This window comes from Podarcis filfolensis, assembly GCF_964270895.1.
Source record: "Podarcis filfolensis genome assembly, chromosome: 6".
Taxonomy (NCBI): domain Eukaryota; kingdom Metazoa; phylum Chordata; class Lepidosauria; order Squamata; family Lacertidae; genus Podarcis; species Podarcis filfolensis.
Window position 1 is genome coordinate 84,767,967 of NC_139609.1, and position 19,804 is coordinate 84,787,770.

The 19,804-nt window shown below is 45.1% G+C and overlaps 1 protein-coding gene across 2 annotated transcripts in view; it reads right to left on the reverse strand.

Moving 5' to 3' along the window:
- The window catches only part of BMP7 (bone morphogenetic protein 7), a 79,484-nt gene that overhangs the window by 10,335 nt on the left and 49,345 nt on the right, over window positions 1-19,804 (reverse strand). For both annotated transcript variants that reach the window (XM_083618894.1, XM_083618893.1), the window contains exons 2-3: window positions 13,169-13,361; window positions 4,452-4,600 (exon numbers count right to left, since the gene is read on the reverse strand). In XM_083618894.1, coding sequence (XP_083475020.1) covers window positions 4,452-4,600; window positions 13,169-13,361 — 342 coding nt within the window. The remainder of the gene's footprint in view (window positions 1-4,451; window positions 4,601-13,168; window positions 13,362-19,804) is intronic.

The window sequence follows — 19,804 nt, forward strand, 5'->3', positions numbered from 1 at the left end:
GCCTTGGCCCAGTATACCTGAAGGAGGGTCTCCACCCCCATTGTTCTGCCCGGATGCTGAGGTCCAGAACAGAGGGCCTTTTGGAGGTTCCCTCACTTCAAGAAGCAAAGCTACAGGGAACCAGGCACAGGGCCTTCTCGGTAGTGGCGCCCACCCTGTGGAACGCCCTCCCATCAGATGTCAAAGAGATAAACAACTACCTGCCATTTAGAAAACATCTGAAGGCAGCCCTGATCAGGGCAGTTTTTAATGTGTGACATTTTGATGTATTTTTAATCTTTGTTGGAAGGCGCCCAGAGTGGCTGGGGAAACCCAGCCAGATGGGCGGGGTACAAATAATAAATTGTTGTTTTTGTTGTTGTTTGTTGTTGTTGTTATCTTAGGGGCTCTACTCTGGATTTGTGAAGGGTTTACTCCTTTGCCCTTTCTTCTCTGACCACAAGTCAGTGGTTACAGATTTTTTTTACTCTTCCGGTTTGCTCCCAAAGCCTTTCTCACTAGATTTAGGATCAAAAACTGGGCCCTGAAATTAAGGCAGCTTTTCTCGCAAGCAATGCTTCAACACAACAAATGTTGTGTTATATGCCACGGTGCCCAAACTGAAGCAAATGTTATGTTATGCTAGGTCAACTTCAATATTAGACTTCCCTGGGTTTTTATTATTATTATTATTTATTTACAGTATTTATTTTGCTTTTTTGCTTTTAAGAGAGGTTTCTTTGAGTTCAGCAGCTTAGAATTTGATGTGATCCTGTAAAAAGGAACCATAAAAACTAGGCTCAGCGGAACACTAAATTCTCACTGGAAGGTTATTGGCTTAAAATAAAAACGTCTCATCTTAAATGAAGTCCAGTGCCATTCCGGATAGATTGCGCTTGAGGGCAAGAAATGGCTTTAGTCTTTCCAATATATTTTGCTTACTGACGCCAACTTTTGAACTTCGGTGTGCAAGCTGGACTATGCCTGGCTATTCAGATCTGTGTATTCCCACAAGCCAGGGTTGATTGTTCTCGATGCTGCAGCCTAAAGGCAGTGTGGTATAGTGGTTAGTGTGTTGAGCCAGGACACGCAATACCAGGACATATCATCACTCTGCCATGAAGTTCACTGGGGTGACTGTGAGCCGGTCACTGACCTTCTCAGGCTAGCCTACCTCAAAGAGTTGTTGTGATGATGAAATGGGGAGGGAGAGAACCATGTGTGCCACTTGGAGCTCATTGAGGAAAGGTGGGAAAGAAGTCTAAACAAATATATTGTGGTAGTCCACTAAGTTTTACTCAGAGCAGATCCATTGAAATTAATGGACCTAACTTGGCCATGTTCGTTCATTTAAATGGGTCGACTTTTAAGTAAGATGCCACAAGAAGGGGGATCACTGCTCTTTTGACCTGCTCTCGCCTAGGCAAATTCAAAGTATTTACAGCAGGCTGGGTCAATTTAGAATCTTATTATTGGCTGCCAATTATAGGAGAACAGGATACTGAACTAAATGTGCTTTGGGGCTGATCTTGCATGGCTATTCGTATGCTCAAATGGTTGCATTATTTAAACAACAATGGTTCTTTAGTAATAATATAATAATAATAATTTATTATTTATACCCCGCCCATCTGGCTGAGTTTCCCCAGCCACTCTGGGCGGCTCCCAATCAAGTGTTAAAAACAGTACAGCGTTACATATTAAAAACTTCCCTGAACAGGGCTGCCTTAAGATGTCTTCTGAATGTCAGGTAATTGTTTATCTCTTTGACATCTGATGGGAGGGCGTTCCACAGGGCGGGCGCCACTACCGAGAAGGCCCTCTGTCTGGTTCCCTGTAGCCTCACTTCTCGCAATGAGGGAACCGCCAGAAGGCCCTCGGCGCTGGATCTCAGTGTCCGGGCTGAATGATGGGGGTGGAGGCGCTCCTTCAGGTATACAGGACCGAGGCCTTAAGGACTTAAAAACCGATACTGATGTCCCACAATTAAATGTAAAGAGACAACCATATTCTCAAATGACTCTCCTTAGGCTTCAGCACCTTGAAGGCTATATAATCGATGCAGAGTTCCTTGGGAGCAAGTCCCATTAAACTCAATGAGACTTAGTGCCAAGCAAATGCACAGAGGTTCAGGCTCTGCTTTCCTTTCCTCCGCAATGAGACAAACAGGATGTGAACCCGTAATAAGTAAGAAACCCAAGTAAGCTCCGAGAAGTCAGCTGCTGCTCCAACATATTGTCAGGGAGGAAAGAATTAAGAGTGCTTAGAAGATGACAGAATGCCCCAGGCTAAAAAATTACTTCAGCCTCTCTCGCATTGCTTCACTTTATCCAAACTTTCTAAGAGTAAACAAAGAGCCTTTAAAATTCCCTTTCCTTTCCTATCGTTGCTGGATCTCGCTGGCGCTGATACAAAGGAATCGGGATTGCTATTAAATATGAACTAATGTCTTTCATTATCGTTTCAAACAACACTTCAAAACAACTCGGCTTGGGCTGACCAAGGTCTCCATGGGACAACTGGGATGGACACCAAGGGCCGTGTCAATGCCATGCATTCCATCTGTTCCTCGGCTAAGCTACTACCCATATAATGGATCTCCTTGTTCCTCCTGGTTTTCATTCGTGCTTGGTTTGGAAAAAGGGAAGTCTGTTTCTGTGGTGAGGGCAGGGACAGGGTGTTCTGAATGTTGCCCAAAAAAAACCAGAAATGGGTCCAGGGTCTGGGGCCAAGACGTCACCAATCGCATTGTTCTGTTTCACATTTAAATCTTTAAATGCTAGAGAGGCAATGGGGGCAATGAACCTGTATCTGGGGGACCACTTTGGAGCTGGTTAGGGTGAATAAACAGAAGTCATCCCTGATAAAATGGATTACGTTTGTTGGTTGGGAGTTCTGTTGCAACTGAAAGAAACATTCAGCCTGGGGGTGCATTCCCTCTGAGGATTCAAGGATGTTACCACCTGAATCTGGTGCTGGCCTTGAACATACTGTGTTGGGATTTGTAAATACCTAAGTGGCCAAAGACCCAGCTTGGTACCCCCCACATACATTTGCGTACACACACACACACACACACACACACACAACCCCTGGGTAGCACCCCTGTAGCTACAGCTCAGAATTGGCTTATATTTTAAAGACCTAAAATATTATGGAAATGTCTATTGGTCCAGATCATTGCCCCCAGCTTGTCCATGGGAGGCTCAGTCCAAGGTTAAGGTAAAGGTAAAGGGACCCCTGACCATTAGGTCCAGTCGTGGCCGACTCTGGGGTTGCGGCACTCATCTCGCTTTATTGGCCGAGGGAGCCGGCGTACAGCTTCCAGGTCATGTGGCCAGCATGACTAAGCCGCTTCTGGCAAACCAGAGCAGCGCACAGAAACGCCGTTTACCTTCCAGCCGGAGCGGTACCTATTTATCTACTTGCACTTTGATGTGCTTTCAAACTGCTAGGTTGGCAGGAGCAGGGACCGAGCAACGAGAGCTCACCCCGTCACGGGGATTCGAACCGCTGACCTTCTGATCGGCAAGTCCTAGGCTCTGTGGTTTAACCCACAGCGCCACCCGCGTCCTGGCCAGTCACTAAACCAACATTCCCATACAGCTACCCAGTCTTAAACCCCACCAGGATGCGGAACTGCTCAACCTGGTCTCACTTGACCCTGCTTTGTGCCCCCTGACTCTCCTTGCTGCTGGTCCCTTGCCAATCAGAACCCTCATTCTGCTGGGATCATTACCTGCTGCAGGACAGTATGTAGGAGTGGTCTAACCAGCTCCATCAGCAGACGCCCTGTGCCAGGGCAACACTTGAGCAATGGGGTTTCCTCCCCTCTCTTCCACCTGCACCCACCTCCCCTGCAAAAAAAAAATGGCTCTGGGTGGGTCAGGAGAACCCTAGAACAGTGCGCAGGGAGAAGGTATTGTTCTGCCTGACTAGCCAGAATGTTTGCACAGACGATTGGCAAGAGTGTGATGCTAAATTTCACCCAATGCCTCTGGAAGTATTCCAAGAAGCTGCTGAAGGACGCATCAGAAGGGAAGGACCATAATGCTGGATGGAAGGGGAAACATATATAAGGATGGGAGATGTCAAGTGGGCACTAGAAGGACAAGAAGTAATAGTCATAGGAAAGCAGCAGAGGCCTATATAAAGCATGGAAAACAACTTCTAAGACTTCAGTAGGCTGGGTCCATCCAAACTCTTATCAGCAATCATGAGGGACAGCATCATCCTTTTTTCAAAAGCAAATGAATGCCAAAGTGACAGTCTTTGAAACTATCTGGTTCCAGTGGAGCTGCTCCAGTAGAGCTGGCCCATGTACAGGAGGCAGGAAAGATGAACAAATCTGGGCAGCAAGAATGGAGGGTTGGGATATGAAAATGTTGCCATTTCTAAAAACAACTAGCCATAAACTGCAGGATGGGAAGCCAAAATAGAGATTTGTCAGCGATGACCTTTCTGAAACATACCATCTATGCTTTCCACTGATAGCTGCAAACCGAGGTTGTGTTGTGGGTTGACCACCCAGTGATTACTAGTTGCTGTAATATCAAACACTAGCCAGCCTTCTTCCGCGGCCCAAATTGTCCGAGTGTCGAGTAAGTACAAATCTGAATCCCTAGAGAGGGATAAAGAAAAAGGAGAGAAAATCATTAGGATTTTAGGACATACTACTACATTTTATTACATTTAAACAATACTAAAAGCAACCATGGATAAACCATATACAGCAGGAATAGCAGACAGGATGCCCTCTAGATGTTGTTGGGGCTGTAATTCCCTGACCACTTGTCATGCTTACTGGGGTTAAGAGGAAATGGAGTCCAACAACATTGGGTAATCTCTGACCTAAAGGGTAGCACCAAAGAGATGGAATAGGCAAATGAAATAAAAAACCAAAAAGCATTTATGACATTTAGCCCTCCAAAAAATTGCAAAGTTTATAATTTACAGGAAGAAACCACACGCTTTGGTGCCGACTCTGCTGCTTACAGTCAAGTCTGTCTTTATACTGAGGTCGACTCTGGACCACAACACCTCAGGCAGCAGCCAAACAATACCACACATTGCAATCAGCCAAAAAACCCAGGCAGGCAGCAATCACACCAACTCTCACAGGCTGGCCAACAGATAATGCATAAAAAGAACATATTAAAAGAATACTAAGCTGCAATTCTTTCTTGGGGTAAAAGGTAAAGGTAAAGGACCCCTGGACCATTAAGTCCAGTCAAAGGGACTATGGGGTTGTGGCGCTCACCTTGCTTAGGGCCGAGGGAGCCGGCGTTTGTCCACAGACAGCTTTACAGCTCATGTGACCAGCACAACCAAACCGCTACTGGCGCCCGGAGGACTTTGACAAGTGCCAGAGCGCACGGAAACACCGTTTACCTTCCCACCACAGTGGTACCTATTTATCTACTTGCACTGGCATGCTTTTGAACTGCTTGGTTGGCAGGAGCTGGATAGAGATATATAAGACTGTACTGTAAGTAAACCAATTATATAGAACTGATAGAACTATTGTTTCATTTGAATGCGACATTTAAACCACACATCTGCTTTATTCAAGCCAATGCAGAGCTTTACTTGAAAATTATTCTTACTGGGATGCTTGTAAATATTTTAAGACAGGATAGCCTAAGGCATACGCTTTCCTCACGCAGTTTAGATTTTAAGTGAGCGGGGTGGAGAGAGAAGGTACTGAGAACTGTTCACGTGTGCCCCCAAATAAAGAATGGCTTCCAAGCAGTCTTCAAACCCAGCCCTACTTCAGGACGCTTTGTAATTTTAAGGTTTCAGTGACATCCTGTTGCATGTTGTTCTGTCGCATTCCACAGAACAAATACTGCAAACAGAGGTTTCATATCAACCAACATTTGCCTTCAGAAGACAATACTTCACAACTAAGAAAGGAGGGAGCTCATCTGAAAGTTATCAAGTGATGTCCGCGCACGTGTGAATCGTTGCTCAATTTATGCATCAGCATAAAGGACCATCTCACCCCTTGTATGCTGAGCCAATCGCTACAGTCTGCAAGAAAGGGCATCTGGAAGGTGCTATCTTACCAGGAGGTCCGTTCCACATGATGTCGGAATCGGGCCATCAGTGTGGCAGTACCACCCGTTTGAAACTCCCTCATGTTACATCTCAGAAAGGCAACATCTCTATTGCCTTATGGCATCTGTTGAAGACCTTCCTTTTTCAACAGTTAGAGAAGGACCGTATTTACTCGAGTCTAATGCACCATTGAGTCTAACGTGCACCTCAATTTTCAGAACCTCGAAACCCAAAAAAGTATTTGCTGGTGAATGTAAATGTGCCACTGAATCTAATGCGCATCTTAATTTTCGCAACAAAATTTGTCCAAAAAAGGGGAACGTTAGAGTCAAGTAAATGCAGCATATTCTAGTTAGAATCTGTAGGAGATGTGAAATTATATCTATCTATATCTATATGCACAGGCAACCCCCAATTGTGTGTGGGGCCTGCATTCTGGGTCACTGCACATGATAACAGAGTGCACATAAGCCTGTTCTGCCCCTCCTATTCCAGTTTTTCTGGCCACTTCCAGGTTGCTGCGATGCGCACATGCATGAGCATAAATCAGTTGTTGCCTCTAATTGTTTTAACTGTTTTTAAATATGTGCAATTCTTTTTAATTTTTTTATATACAGTGGTACCTCGGGTTACATACGCTTCAGGTTACATATACTTCAAGTTACATACACTTCAGGTTACAGACTCCGCTAACCCAGAAATAGTACCTCGGGTGTCAGGGAACTGCCATCGGAGCCAGAGGCGGAGGCAAGGCTCCCAAGCTATGCTGGAGAAGGGCCCAGAAGAGAGAGAGAGACAGCTCATCGGCTGGGGAAGGAAATCAGCGTAACACCAGGGATAAAGGGGGGCAGATGGGGGAATCGGCGAGAGAGCTCCAGGACTCCTCGACGGAGACCAGCGGGGAGAGCACAGGTCCTCCGCTGCCCACACCCACCCTGCACAGAAGACTTCCGCGCAGGGAGAGTAGGCGTAGACTTGGCGTCAAGGAACTTCTTTGCTGGAAGAGGTTCAAGAAACGCCCACTGACGGATTCTGCTAGCGACTGAACAGCCACGAAGTGAAGGGCTGTCCAGACAGAAAAGGTTTAACCAGGCAACCTAGCCAGGAGTGGCGGCAACTTACGCACGAGCAACCCCTTATAACCATTACATCGGGTTAAGAACTTTGCTTCTGGATGAGAACAGAAATTGTGCTCCAGCGGCGCAGCGGCAGTGGGAGGCCCCATTAGCTAAAGTGGTGCTTCACGTTAAGAACAGTTTCAGGTTAAGAACGGACCTCCGGAACTAATTAAGTACTTAACCCGAGGTACCACTGTACACAATTTTTATATATGTTTTATTGTGTTGGGAAACTGCTTTGAGATGCTTCATAAGAAGCAATGCATAAATGAAAACATCATAATATGTAATCATAATATACAATCCTTTTTTATGGGGAAATGTTACCAGAAGGTGGTATTTCTTCATTCTTTTATCTATGGTTCCTACAAGAGCTTTTCCCGTCTCGCAAACACGCACACTGTGATATTGCAATATGATCATGAGAAATAAAACACGTTCGGCGTTGAATTGCAACTTATGCCATTTATAGGATTGCATTTGCAAAGACAAGTAAACATAGGATGATATAGAGGAGAGACGTCACCCCTGCTAATAAACTGAGCATCTCAGGGGCTGAACGGGAGAGGCAGAGCAACAATGCAACCTGTGAACACACAACCACATGCACTTACTTTCAGACGTCTGGTCCAACTATAAAAGGTTCCATATAAATATACTGCTCTTAGAGCTAATATATGCCAATCTTGCACAAACAACCACAACATCTATGTTTATACTACTAGCCTAGATATTGTGGCTGTTTGTGCAAGCTTGGTAATTGGATATGCAAACACGGCACCTTCAATTTCGGTCTGTTTTGCTGACTCTCATGTATCATCTTGCCAAACATCTTGTGCACACTTTGCATAGATATTTGTGTAACTAATTACTTTGCGATCATTCCAACAGAGGCAAAGATGAGACCAGCTGTGTGTTCATGAGACAGCTTTAGGAACCCAGGAAGCTGTTGGACCCCTGACTGGCAGCAGCTCCCCAAGTTTTCAGACCCAGGACTCTCCCAGCCCTACCTGGAGCTGCTGGGGTTTGAGCCTGGGACCTTCTACATGCAAAGAAGATGCTCTACCAATAGGCCATTGGATGGTGGCACTCCCTGTCTTTCTGGGATAACATTGTGGCAAGGGGGAACCCCCCCATCCTGTTCCCGTGTGTCGCTTCCATGCCCCCTGCCAGAAATAACTCTGCTCCAAATGCCAGTTGCTAGGGGACTGAAGAAGCAACGAGAAAGGACACTCTGGCCCCATGCACCAGCCAAAGAAACAAGACCTCACTAATAATAATATTTATCCTGCCCATCTGGCCAGGTCTCCTCAGCCTCTCTGGGCGGCTCCCAACCGAATATTAAAAACATGATAAAACATCAAACATTAAAAACTTCCCTGAACAGGGCTGCCTTCAGATGTTTTCTAAAAGTCAGGTAGTTGTTTATTTCCTTGACATCTGATGGGAGGGCGTTCCACAGGGTGGGTGCCACTACCGAGAAGGCCCTCTGCCTGGTTCCCTGTAACCTCACTTCTCACAGTGAGGGAACTGCCAGAAGGCCCTCGGAGCTGGACCTCAGTGTCCAAGATGAACAATGGGGGTGGAGACTCTCCTTCAGGTATACTGGGCCGATCTTACCCTTTCCTGAATCATGGGACCAACTGCTACTCAGGCAAGAACAACCCACAAGGGGCAATCAGCCTGAATGAATATAAATGTTTGTAGCTCATCACTTTGTTCCAGCTTCAAAGAGCTGAATCTCCCTCCTCTACCTTCTTCCCGACTTTCCTTTTCCATTGTGGGTTTTGCCTGTTTAGTTTGTAAACCTGATGGCAGGACTCTTTTTCATTATAGCTATATCACTATATAGCTTCTGGTGTATGCTGAAGACGCACCTCTTTGCCCTGGCTTTTGTCAAGAGGTGTCTATTTTCAGGACCCATCTTATTTTTGTGACTGTTAAGTTGTTTTGAACTGTTTTTGCTATTGTGTTTTAATATTATGTTACCCACCCTGGGACCTTTGGGTGAAGGGCTGGTAAATTAATAAATAATAATAATAATAATAATAATAATAATAATAATAGTGGTGGTAGTAGTAGTCGTAGTAGTAAATGTGGTGAGCCACTTTAGGAGACAATAACTGTTAAATAGTGGGTAGACATATCAGACGACACAGCGATTCTTCAAACAGCTCTTGTTTATTCACAGGCCCAGAATAGAACTGGGCTGAAGGGTTCAGCCAACCTGCTTATATAGAGCTCCAGCACCACGGTACTGTAACAACTTTCTAAAACTATCCAATCACTGAACGTCACTTTCGATCCTTCATTTGCATAACTACCTACAGTATCCCCCTGCTGGCCCAGGGTGAGAACTTCAGTACATAACAATAACTATCTGAAAAGAGTTATAAATGTATACCTCTTATTTAATGGTTTAATTATTTAACTATTTAAATGTGTACCTCTTGTTTGTGAAATGCCTAAAAACTGAATGAAAAATTAGGCTCTGAACAAAAACAGAACCTGCCCAACAGACCAAGATTTCAACTTAGTAAAAACTGTGCATCTGATCTACGATACTTGAGATACATATTTTAGGACCAATAGCAGACTGCATGGCAGGTCAGCATTGCTTCAGGAAGGAGCCCCAGGAAGGAGAGGGGTAAGGTTAGCACGGTGCAAACACACTAGTAGGAGCCCTAGTTTTACTCCGCTGACAGTGTTTGCACTGTGCCAGTCTCCTTACCCTCCTCGCCTTCACTTTCTCAGTAATCAGCAGGAGCAACACGGCTGTGAGGAGGTCAAGTGAGCACTGCTGTCCCACCGTTGCCATCCGCTACTCCTGAGGACGCATCATACGCTTTTAACTTTTTAAATATTATATTTTGAAACTGTTGCTCACCCCAATACCCTGGAACCTTATGGTAAAGGCCAGACAGGCAACAAATAAATGAACAAAACCATTAAATAAATAATCACATAAAAGGAGGGTGTGATTGTGTTAGCTCCACACACATTTGCATGATCCTGTCCATCATTCTCCATGAGTTGCAGGATGATTGCATGGAGCAGGGATATCCCCCTGCACTTGTGGAGGTTCCCTGCATGCTCTACAACCCCAGAAAAATCACATTGATGTTTCATCAGAACACCTGCAGAGGGCTTTAAAAGTTAAACTGAAGGAGGTGGAGGTGGAGCAGAATTAGAAATCAGCAAGCCAAAATGCACAAAATGAAATAAATGAGTTTCAAAGCATTTAAGAGAAAGAAGCGGAATAACACAAACAAAAAATAATTGGCAAAGTCCCATAAAGTGGCAGAAGATTAAAAAGCATGAAAATGCAAGAGAGGAAGAGATATGGTGCTGAACTAGCAAGGAACAAACAGAAGAATATAAAGACCTGCAGAAGAATAGAGAGAAGGAGAGCATTCCTAGAATCTTAGAATTGTAGAGCTGGAAGGGACCCTAAGGATCATCTAGCCCAACCCCCTGCAATGCAAGAATATGCAACTGTCCCATATGGGGATCAAACCTGCGACCTTGATGTTATCAGTACCATGATCTAACCAACTGAGCTATGCAGAGGAATAGTTAGTTGGTGATCTCTGATTATAATTTTTATGTGTTTTTATTATATATATATAGATACTGCTGCAAACAGCTTTGAGTTTTTTATGATATAAAGGTAAAGGGATCCCTGACCATTAGGTCCAGTCGTGACCGACTCTGGGGTTGCGGCGCTCATCTTGCTTTATTGGCTGAGGGAGCCGGCGTACAGCTTCCGGGTCATGTGGCCAGCATGACTAAGCCGCTTCTGGCAAACCAGAGCAGCGCACAGAAACGCCGTTTACCTTCCCGCCGGAGCGGTACCTATTTATCTACTTGCACTTTGACGTGTTTTCGAACTGCTAGGTTGGCAGTTTAAATATCTTTATAAATAAAATATTTTTATAAATAAAATATAATTGTTGATGGGAAAGACTTGCAATCAAGAAAGATCCTAGGGGTTAATAGGGCTCAAGAGCAGATAGCATTGGGCTGATTGGAAAAACAGCTTGACCCGTCGCTATAAGGCACCTTTTGAGGTTGCTTGAGACACACTTTGTAAGTCCAGGCCCCAGAGTTCCCTTTCCCCCTTATAAAAGGCCAGCCTGGGAAACAGACAATGCTTTTGAGGCCTCCCTCTACTGGTTTGCATCAAGGAGACCACACAACTCGTTCGCCAGGTTTCTGCCACTGAAACGCATCCTGGGGCTTTCAAGTCATAACCAACATCTGACCGAAGGACTCCCACAGGAAGCAGGGATGAGAAAGCATTGCTCTTGGACTCAAAGACCAGCATCTGATGTGGAATTTCCAGAGGTGAAAGGCTCTCATGCTTCCTTTACTGCTTGACTCATCTCCTTCACCCACAAACCACGATTCACGAAAGTTTAAAGGGCGGGTGGAGAGAAACGGGGAGAAAAGCAGCCACTTCTTGAAAGCTACTGCTTTTATTATTAAACCTACACAGGGGAAAAAATTCCAGCCTTTAAGAAAGAAAAGCTCCCATGCCGACATGACGCATGTTACTGCACGCCGTGAGTCAGCCTGGGAAATTGTATAATGCGTTTGTTTTCCTGTAGTTAGTTATAGTCCTGGGCAAACAGCAGGCCTGGAGGGGGAAACCCTCAGTGAGAGAGATCAAAGAGAGTCCTCCTTACCATTTGCACACACTTTTGGAACTTTCCTACCCTGGTGACCAATAATTTTACTCTACAGCAATAATGGATTAGCGCTCCCTGCTCTAGCCTCCAAAGAGTGGGACCGAGTGCTGGAAGACGAGCATCCGCGATCACGAAACTCCTTCCAAGCTAAACAACTCACTTCTTCCATCATCCTTTCTCGTCAAGAAAAACACCAACCAAACTCAATTTGTTATTCATCCGGTTTCCTAAATGCAGAAGGCGCAATGCAAAATAAAATCAAAGGGCATGCCAATCAATCAGTTACGCCGTACGAAAGTCACATTAAGTCAAAGGGGAAGGAAGGTTCCTCGTCCCGTTTCGCAACTAATGCTGAGCAGCGTCGGGCAACTGGCAAGATTGGAGTCAGGATCCAGCCCGTGCTTTCCGAGCCTCCAACCAAGCCTGGTGCAAATGTGTGCATGAAAAGGCTTTGGGTGAACCAGGTCTCGAGGAGGGTCTCTCTAGTATCTGGCCTAATAAGCCCTCTTTGAGTGCTCAGCTATAAGATATAACAGCAGTGTCTGTGCAGTTGGGTCAAGCCAGACACCTATGAAAACAGAGCCACTCATCAGTCTTACTGGTCACTCGAGTCCAAGGCATCTCTCCCAGCCTACCTTCAGCCAGCCTGCCCAAGATGGATCTCTCTTTCTCTTTTTTCTCCCTTCTTCTTCCCAGCACACCTAGTTAAAAACACTCTTTTCCTGTCAGCTCACACCCAGTTACCCTAGCAACCTTCCAAATCTCCCATCTCTGTTCACACCTCAGGGCAGCAGGGAAGGCCAGTTCTCTTGCATTTCCAGTGGCCCTCAGTTAATGTCCTGGTCGGGTTTTTTTGCATAGGCTAGCCCAGGAATTCCTCTGCATGTTATATTTCTCTCTTCACATTTCAAATAATCAAAATCTTTCTATTCTAATCTTTCTGCCAGGTCCACAAACTGGCACAACATACATCGAAATATGTCAGTCCTTGATTCTTAGACCAAGGCTGAGTTCACCCTATGTGTGCTTCTCAGCTGCCACCTTAAGGGATAGTTTGCATGTGTGAAACAGCCATTGTGGATCAACAACCATCACAGACAGAGCTTTCAAATTGCTTTGCATCTTCTCGAACAATGACAGTCTGAAAAGGTTGAGTTTACACATTCAGATATGAGAATGATGGGATGAGATGCCACACAATTGTTCCAGCCACTCGCGCAATTATTGGCTCTTGTCTTTTCACACACACACACACACACACACACACACACACACACACACACACCCAGCTCAGGCTGGGGTCTTTCCTCAGTCACTCACCTTCCTGGGTGTTCCTGGAGGACCTGGTAGACACTGATCTGGAATGTTTCATTATCAAAGCGTTCTCGGATATAGTCCTTGTAAATCCGAAACTCAGCAGCAGTCACTGTTTCACCCTCAGGGATTCTGGAGAGGTCAAACCGGAACTCGCGGCGATGGCTGCGCTGGTGATAGAACTCCTTGTCATGCTCCACTGCAAAAACAAAACACACACTTAATGGCACCCGTACTTTTTGGGCGAACCATAAAGCATCCTTCTTCTATATGAGCAGAGTGGTATATGTCTGAATGTGGACACAGACAATGGGGGAGGGCACAGTAGGGTATGGTTGGGTAGGGATTCTACCAACAGTATAGAGACCCACTACTCTTGCAGAAAAAATATTTAAGAGGGTGCACGTCTGGTGTACAGACATGCTGGCTGTACGAGGAGTGTGCACTCCAGCTCTCCAGCAGTGTTAAGAAACTGAGATATGAAAGCTAGGAGCTAAATGGCACCTTAAACCTAGGTTATAGGCACTACAATGGAATTTCTGGGGGTGCTTTTTTAATAACAAGAATACAAAGCTGAAAAAGAATGAACTGCAGTTAAAACCTTATATTCATTTTTCACATGGTCTAGTCCTCATCTAAGACTGCAAAAAACCCAAAGCCATACTTCCCCTGCCTGCCCCCATAATATGAGGGTCCCTTCTCCAGTAGCCAGAGAGTGGCTGGAAGTGGGGAGGCAGTGGCAGTTTTAATGTGAAACCTTAGGTGCAATGCTGCTCCCAGAGCTCAGAAACTGCTCGCATCAATGAAATTCCCTGTCCCAAAAAGTGCCTAGGACAATGGAGACGCTGCTCTCCAGCCTGCATAGAAGTCGGCACATCTCTTTAAGCACCAGTAAGATACATTCAGTACATGGGAATATAGTTAACAACCGGTCTACCACCCATAGGCAGTCTTATGCTCAACTTGTAGAGGCTCCCCACATGATTTAGAACCCTGGAGGGTGATTAGAAGAAGTTGCCCACTTCAAATTTCTCCACCAACCTAGATGGCTTTAAAAGAGGACTGGACCAGTTCATGGAGGAGAGGCCTGTCAAAGGCTACTTGATGTCTCCACTCTGCTCCCCACAGTTGGAGGCAGTAGTGCTTCTGAATACCAGCTGCAGGAAACCACAGGAGGATGGAGGGCTCCTGAGCTTGTGTCCAGCTTGTGGGTTTTCCACTGGCATCTGGTGCTGGGCTAAATGGGCCATTGGCTTAATCCAACAGGCTCTCACTGAGAGCAACAGGCATAGTGAAACAGAGGGAAGCTCCCCACCTTTTCACATGAGCAGACACCCAAACAAAGGAATCCAATTTAGATGGTATGACCCATGGAGGACCTTACGGTCTTCAAACAAAACACCTTGGAGGTCCTGGGCCACAGAGAGGTTAGGCTGGCCTCAACCAGAGCCACGGCTTTTTCGGCTGTGGCTCCGATCTGGTGAAACGCTCTGTCATAAGAGACTAGGGCCCTGCGGGACTTGACATCTTTCCGCAGGGCCTGCAAGACAGAGCTGTTCCACCAGGCCTTTGGCCAAGACACAGCCTGACCCCCTCCTTTAGTAATTCTTCACAGAACTCTAGCCCAATGGTTGCCATTAATTTGATTTGAACTGATTTTATAATGAATTGATTTTAGAATGCTGTATTATTTTACTGTTGTTAGCCGCTCTTGAGCCCGGCTTTGGCTGGGGAAGGCGGGATATAAATTATTATTATTATTATTATTATTATTATTATTATTATTATTTTGCCAAGGCACAGGTATCAATGTATGACTAGGTTGCTTTTACCCAGGAGGGGGCAAAGCTGGAGCACCAACCAAGAGTTGAGAAAAAGCACATCTGGGCACAGATGCCCCACGGCTGCACCTAAACAGCTCTCCTGGGCTGTGAAATTGAACGCAACCCCATCAAGAGCAGGCCAAGCACAGCCTCTGAAGTCAAATGACTCAAGGACCATCAGCACTTCCAGCCTGTCTGGACTGAGTTTGCTCATTAGTTTCACAGCAGCAAGAATACTTATTGCAAAGTACTGGAAGACACAAGATTTACCCACCCGGGAAGAATGGCAGATGAAGGTGATGGACTACATGGAACTGGCGGAAATGACTGGCAGAATCTGAGACCAGGGAGAAGAGGCGGTGGAAGAAGATTGGAAGAAATTTAAAGTTTATTTACAGAAACATTGTAAAATTAAGGAATGTTAGAAGGATGTTGGAATGAAATTATGTGGTTTTAGCAGAAATGTTATAAGGGATTAAGAAAAAATAGACTGTTAATTGGTGAAAAGAGGGAAAGTAAAGTTACATTATATTAAGATAAGGAAAATTGGAAAAGATGGAAAGGATTTGCTGAAATAGCTAATCGAACTAGAATACAAAAAAGGGAGGTGTGAGGAGGTCAAGGAAACAAGTGAATGAAAGATAAGTTATGGGAAGGTTTGTTGTGTTTTTTAATTGTGTTTTTTCTTTATGTTTTCTTCTTCTTTCTCTTTCTTTTTTTTCATTATTGTGATGTGTTGTTTTGTTTTTGTTTAATATGGTGTTTTCTATTCTTTCTTTTTGTAACCTTCAAAACTTTAATAAATATTATTTTTTAAAAAATTTAAAAAAAGAGTTTGCTCATTAGTTTCATCCACATGCACATTAATGGCTCCAGGTGCATCTGAATAAGAATTACTTACTGACACAGACATCCACCTGCTGTCCAAACACCTTTACAAAGATCATGGAGTTACTGAAGAGGCAAGGAAGCAAGCTCTAGACAGCAGACTGAGGTAAGGAAGCAAGTGCTAAGAACAAACAGAAATATATGCCTAATGAGCCTGTCTTTTAGGAGGGCTGCCATGGGCAGCTGCATGACCTCTGTGAATCATGCACCGGGGTCCGTTGCGCCCAATGGCCCTATAATATTTGAGTCACCCATCAGCGGTGGTAAACTTGAAGGGCACATTACAGATCTTAGTAATACCTTTGAATCATCTGACGTTGGCTCTGTGGCTGTCTAGTTCCCATCCTCTGCAAAGGATACTTGCACAGAATAAAAGCTTATCGCGAGCATCAGACTCTCTAATGAAGAGTTAGCCGGACTCATTTATTCAAGGCTAAATTAACCATTATGTAAACATGCCATGGGATGGCACCAACATCTCTCAGTTACAACCCTTACAGTTTGCTTCTTATCATTTCATGGATCTTGTTGTTTCTGCCTCTTGCTTGTGCAGTCTGCTCCTGAGAACCTTCATAGGAACATAGGAAGCTGCCTTATACACACAGTCAGCCCATGGCTCCATCTAGTTTAGTATTGTCTACACTGACTGGCAGCACCTCTCCAGGGTTTCAGGCAGGGGTCTCTCCCAGCCCCAGTTGGAAATGTGAGCAATTGACCCTGGGACCTTCTGTACCCAAAAGTGATGCTCTGCTACTGAGCTACAGCCCTTCCCCCCATGTTGCACCCCTACATACATTAAATATCACTTTCTCCCTCCCATAGTAACTGGTTTGCATTTTCACTGTCCCCCACCCCGCAAATCACCACCACCTTTTGTTTGCTCTGCATTTGCAAAAAGAAAAAAAAACCCAAACGTTTTATTTTCTTTATTAAAATATTTCTAATCAGCCTTTCCACTGCAAAAATGGACTGCCCTCCCCGCCCGTCCCACCAAGGCAGCTAACAGTTAAATCATAAAACCCAACAAAATATCATGCCATTAAACTGAATTAAAAACAGCGGCAAATGCAGAACAGCCTAAAAGGCCGCAATGGCTCGCATGACAAAAACAAAGGGAAAGAAAATGGCCAACATGTGCTTCCTTCATCCATGGATGTGCAAAATTAGACTTAAAAAGCAAAAGGTCAGAGGTCTATGGCTGCGCCATTCCTGGCAGTCTTTTCCCATTAACTGGGTGTACTTGTTACTTGTTTGTTACGGAGAATGCAACTGTTCTTCCTCCAAGCTGTGCTTGATGAAGTTTACACATTCTAACCACAGAGCTTTGTTGCTGGGCTGATATACCTCTCTTCCCATCCACCCCGACACAACCTCAGCCACAGCTGTGGAGCGGTGTCTGAAATGGGGCTGCGAGTCTCTGGCACCACCAGGTCATTGCCTGGGCATCGTCACTGAGATCTCCGACCTTCCCTCATCCCAGTGCCACTTTCAACAGTACTTTCAAAGGTGTGATTATAAATTACTGTTCTTGTTTGAAGTCTATCAGACGGGTTGCCCTCAAACCAAGCCACTAATGGCTAGGTTCTAGCTCCACTGTCGGAGACGGTTTGCTTCTGAATCGTAGTTGCTAGAAACGCTTCCAAAGCCTTACTCCTGTTTCTAGGAATGGTGGCATTAAAAAAAAAAACCAACCTAATAAGGGAATGATCTAGTCTCACCATAGAGGCAGAAGTGTACATGGATGGAGTTAAGATAAATGAAAGAGGGTAAGGATTTGCTGACTTGATTATTTAAATGGGAATACAAAAAGGGGAGGTGTGAGGAGGCCAAGGAAATAAGATAACGAGTCAGGGTTACAAAAATGGATTTGTTTTTATTTTCCTTTTCTTATTTTATGTATTTTTCTATGTTTCTTTTATTGTATTTCTTTCTTTTTATATGATCTTTTAAATTCATGTCTTTGTAAAACTCCAATACATATCTTAAAAAAAAAAAAGAAGTGTACATGGATGAGCCGGTCTCTCCACCTCAACTTGGAACATGAGTAACCTGCATTGTGCAGAGATGGAAGACCAACTGAAGATGAACAGCTTTTCTGTTTCCTGTAAATGCCCACCGTGCTCCTTAACGCTGAGGGGGAGCAGGGGAAGAGCCCTATATCAAACTGCAGCCAAACGGGAACTAGATCAAATTGCTAATAGTTTTTTGTTGGCTTCAAAACTGATCACCCTGTTGCCCCAGATAACAGGGGAAAACAACAACAGAAAAGTAGACATATTCCCATCTTTTAATTGCACATTTCTAGAAGTAGGGTGGGACGCGGGTGGTGCTGTGGGTTAAACCACAGAGCCTAGGACTTGCCGATCAGAAGGTCAGTGGTTTCAATCCTCATGATGGGGTGAGCTCTCATTGCTCTGTCCCTGCTCCTGCCAACCTAGCAGTTTGAAAGCACGCCAAAGTGCAAGTAGATAAATAGGTACCGCTCCGGCGGGAAGGTAAACAGCGTTTCCATGCGCTGCTCTGGTTCACCACATGACCCGGAAGCTGTATGCCGGCTCCCTCAGCCAATAAAGTGAGATGAGCGCTACAACCCCAGAGTCGGCCACGACTGGACCAAATGGTCAGGGGTCCCTTTACCTTTAGAAGTAGGGCAGGTTTCATGTGTGACAGTGACTCTGGAATAGGCAACATGAAGTAACAAGAGGTGGTCACCAACTTTGAAACCATCTAAGGGAATAAGACAAGTCTGGGGGGGGTAATGCAATTCATGACTCCCAGTCGCAAGGTCTACCTACATGCTGCCTCCAAGTTCAAAGGCAGCAAGGAAACCAGTGCTACTGTGCAGTCATGCTCCTGCCTCTGGGCAACCTATAGGTTTCTGGTTGGCTAATCCTGCACCAGATAGGCCTTTGGGTACAATCCAACAGGACTCTTCTCAAGGGCAAGGATGCAACCTTATCCATGCGGCATCAGATCATCATTAAACAAGGTAATCATTTTTTAAAAAATGATGCAACCATTTGCATGTACATGCAGATGGCATGAAGAGGAAAAACACGTTAGGCTTCAGAATAGCTGCCTCCCTTCCCCTGCTCAGCTTCCCTCACCCCATTCTTTAATTTGACTCAGGACGTATTGCTCAAAGAACTTTCAGGATGCAACTCTCGATTGTACCACTCGCATGTACCCACGGGAAAACTTCTTATCGTACTCTCCTGCCAACTTTCTCGTCTGCTAAAGCAGCAACACCAATTTACGGGCAGGGCTGGGAAGATTCATTATTAAAGCCTTTGAAGATTAAATGAGCTATGCACAATGCAAGCACATTTTTATTCAAAGTGAAATGGCCTCACCAGTTTCCTCCCAGCTATTCCCAGAAAACAAATATCCCACAGCTAAATTGACATAGGAAGCTGCCTTTTAGAAGGTCGTAACATTCGTCTGCCTGGCCTGGTACTGTCAACTGTCTGGTAGCAGCTCAGACCAGGGCAGCCATGTGCCTTCCTTCACAGAGGACTATTCTCCATTTGAAGTCATCCTCTATCTGCTCAGTCCATGTTGCATTTTAAAGAACCCCCCCCAAAAAAAAAAACAGAAGGGAGCACAAAGGGCTTTGAACTTGCCCATAAATAGTTAGTACCTGGGCACCTGGGCAACTAACTTAGCAGGCAACCGGTCGCCTGCTCTGTGACCTGCCTCCCGCTGTGGTAAGAACATACAAGAGACCCACACTGAATCAGGCCAGTGGCCCATCTACACAGTATCCTGTTCTCACAGTAGCCAGCTAGACGCCTGTAGGAAGCCAACAAACAGGACCCGAGTTCAGCAGCATTCTTCCCACCAAGAACCTAGTGTTCAGAGCTTTCGCCCCCGTGAGTTTTGTCAAATCCTCTTTTTAACCCATCCAATTCATGGTAAGATGTATTGCAAT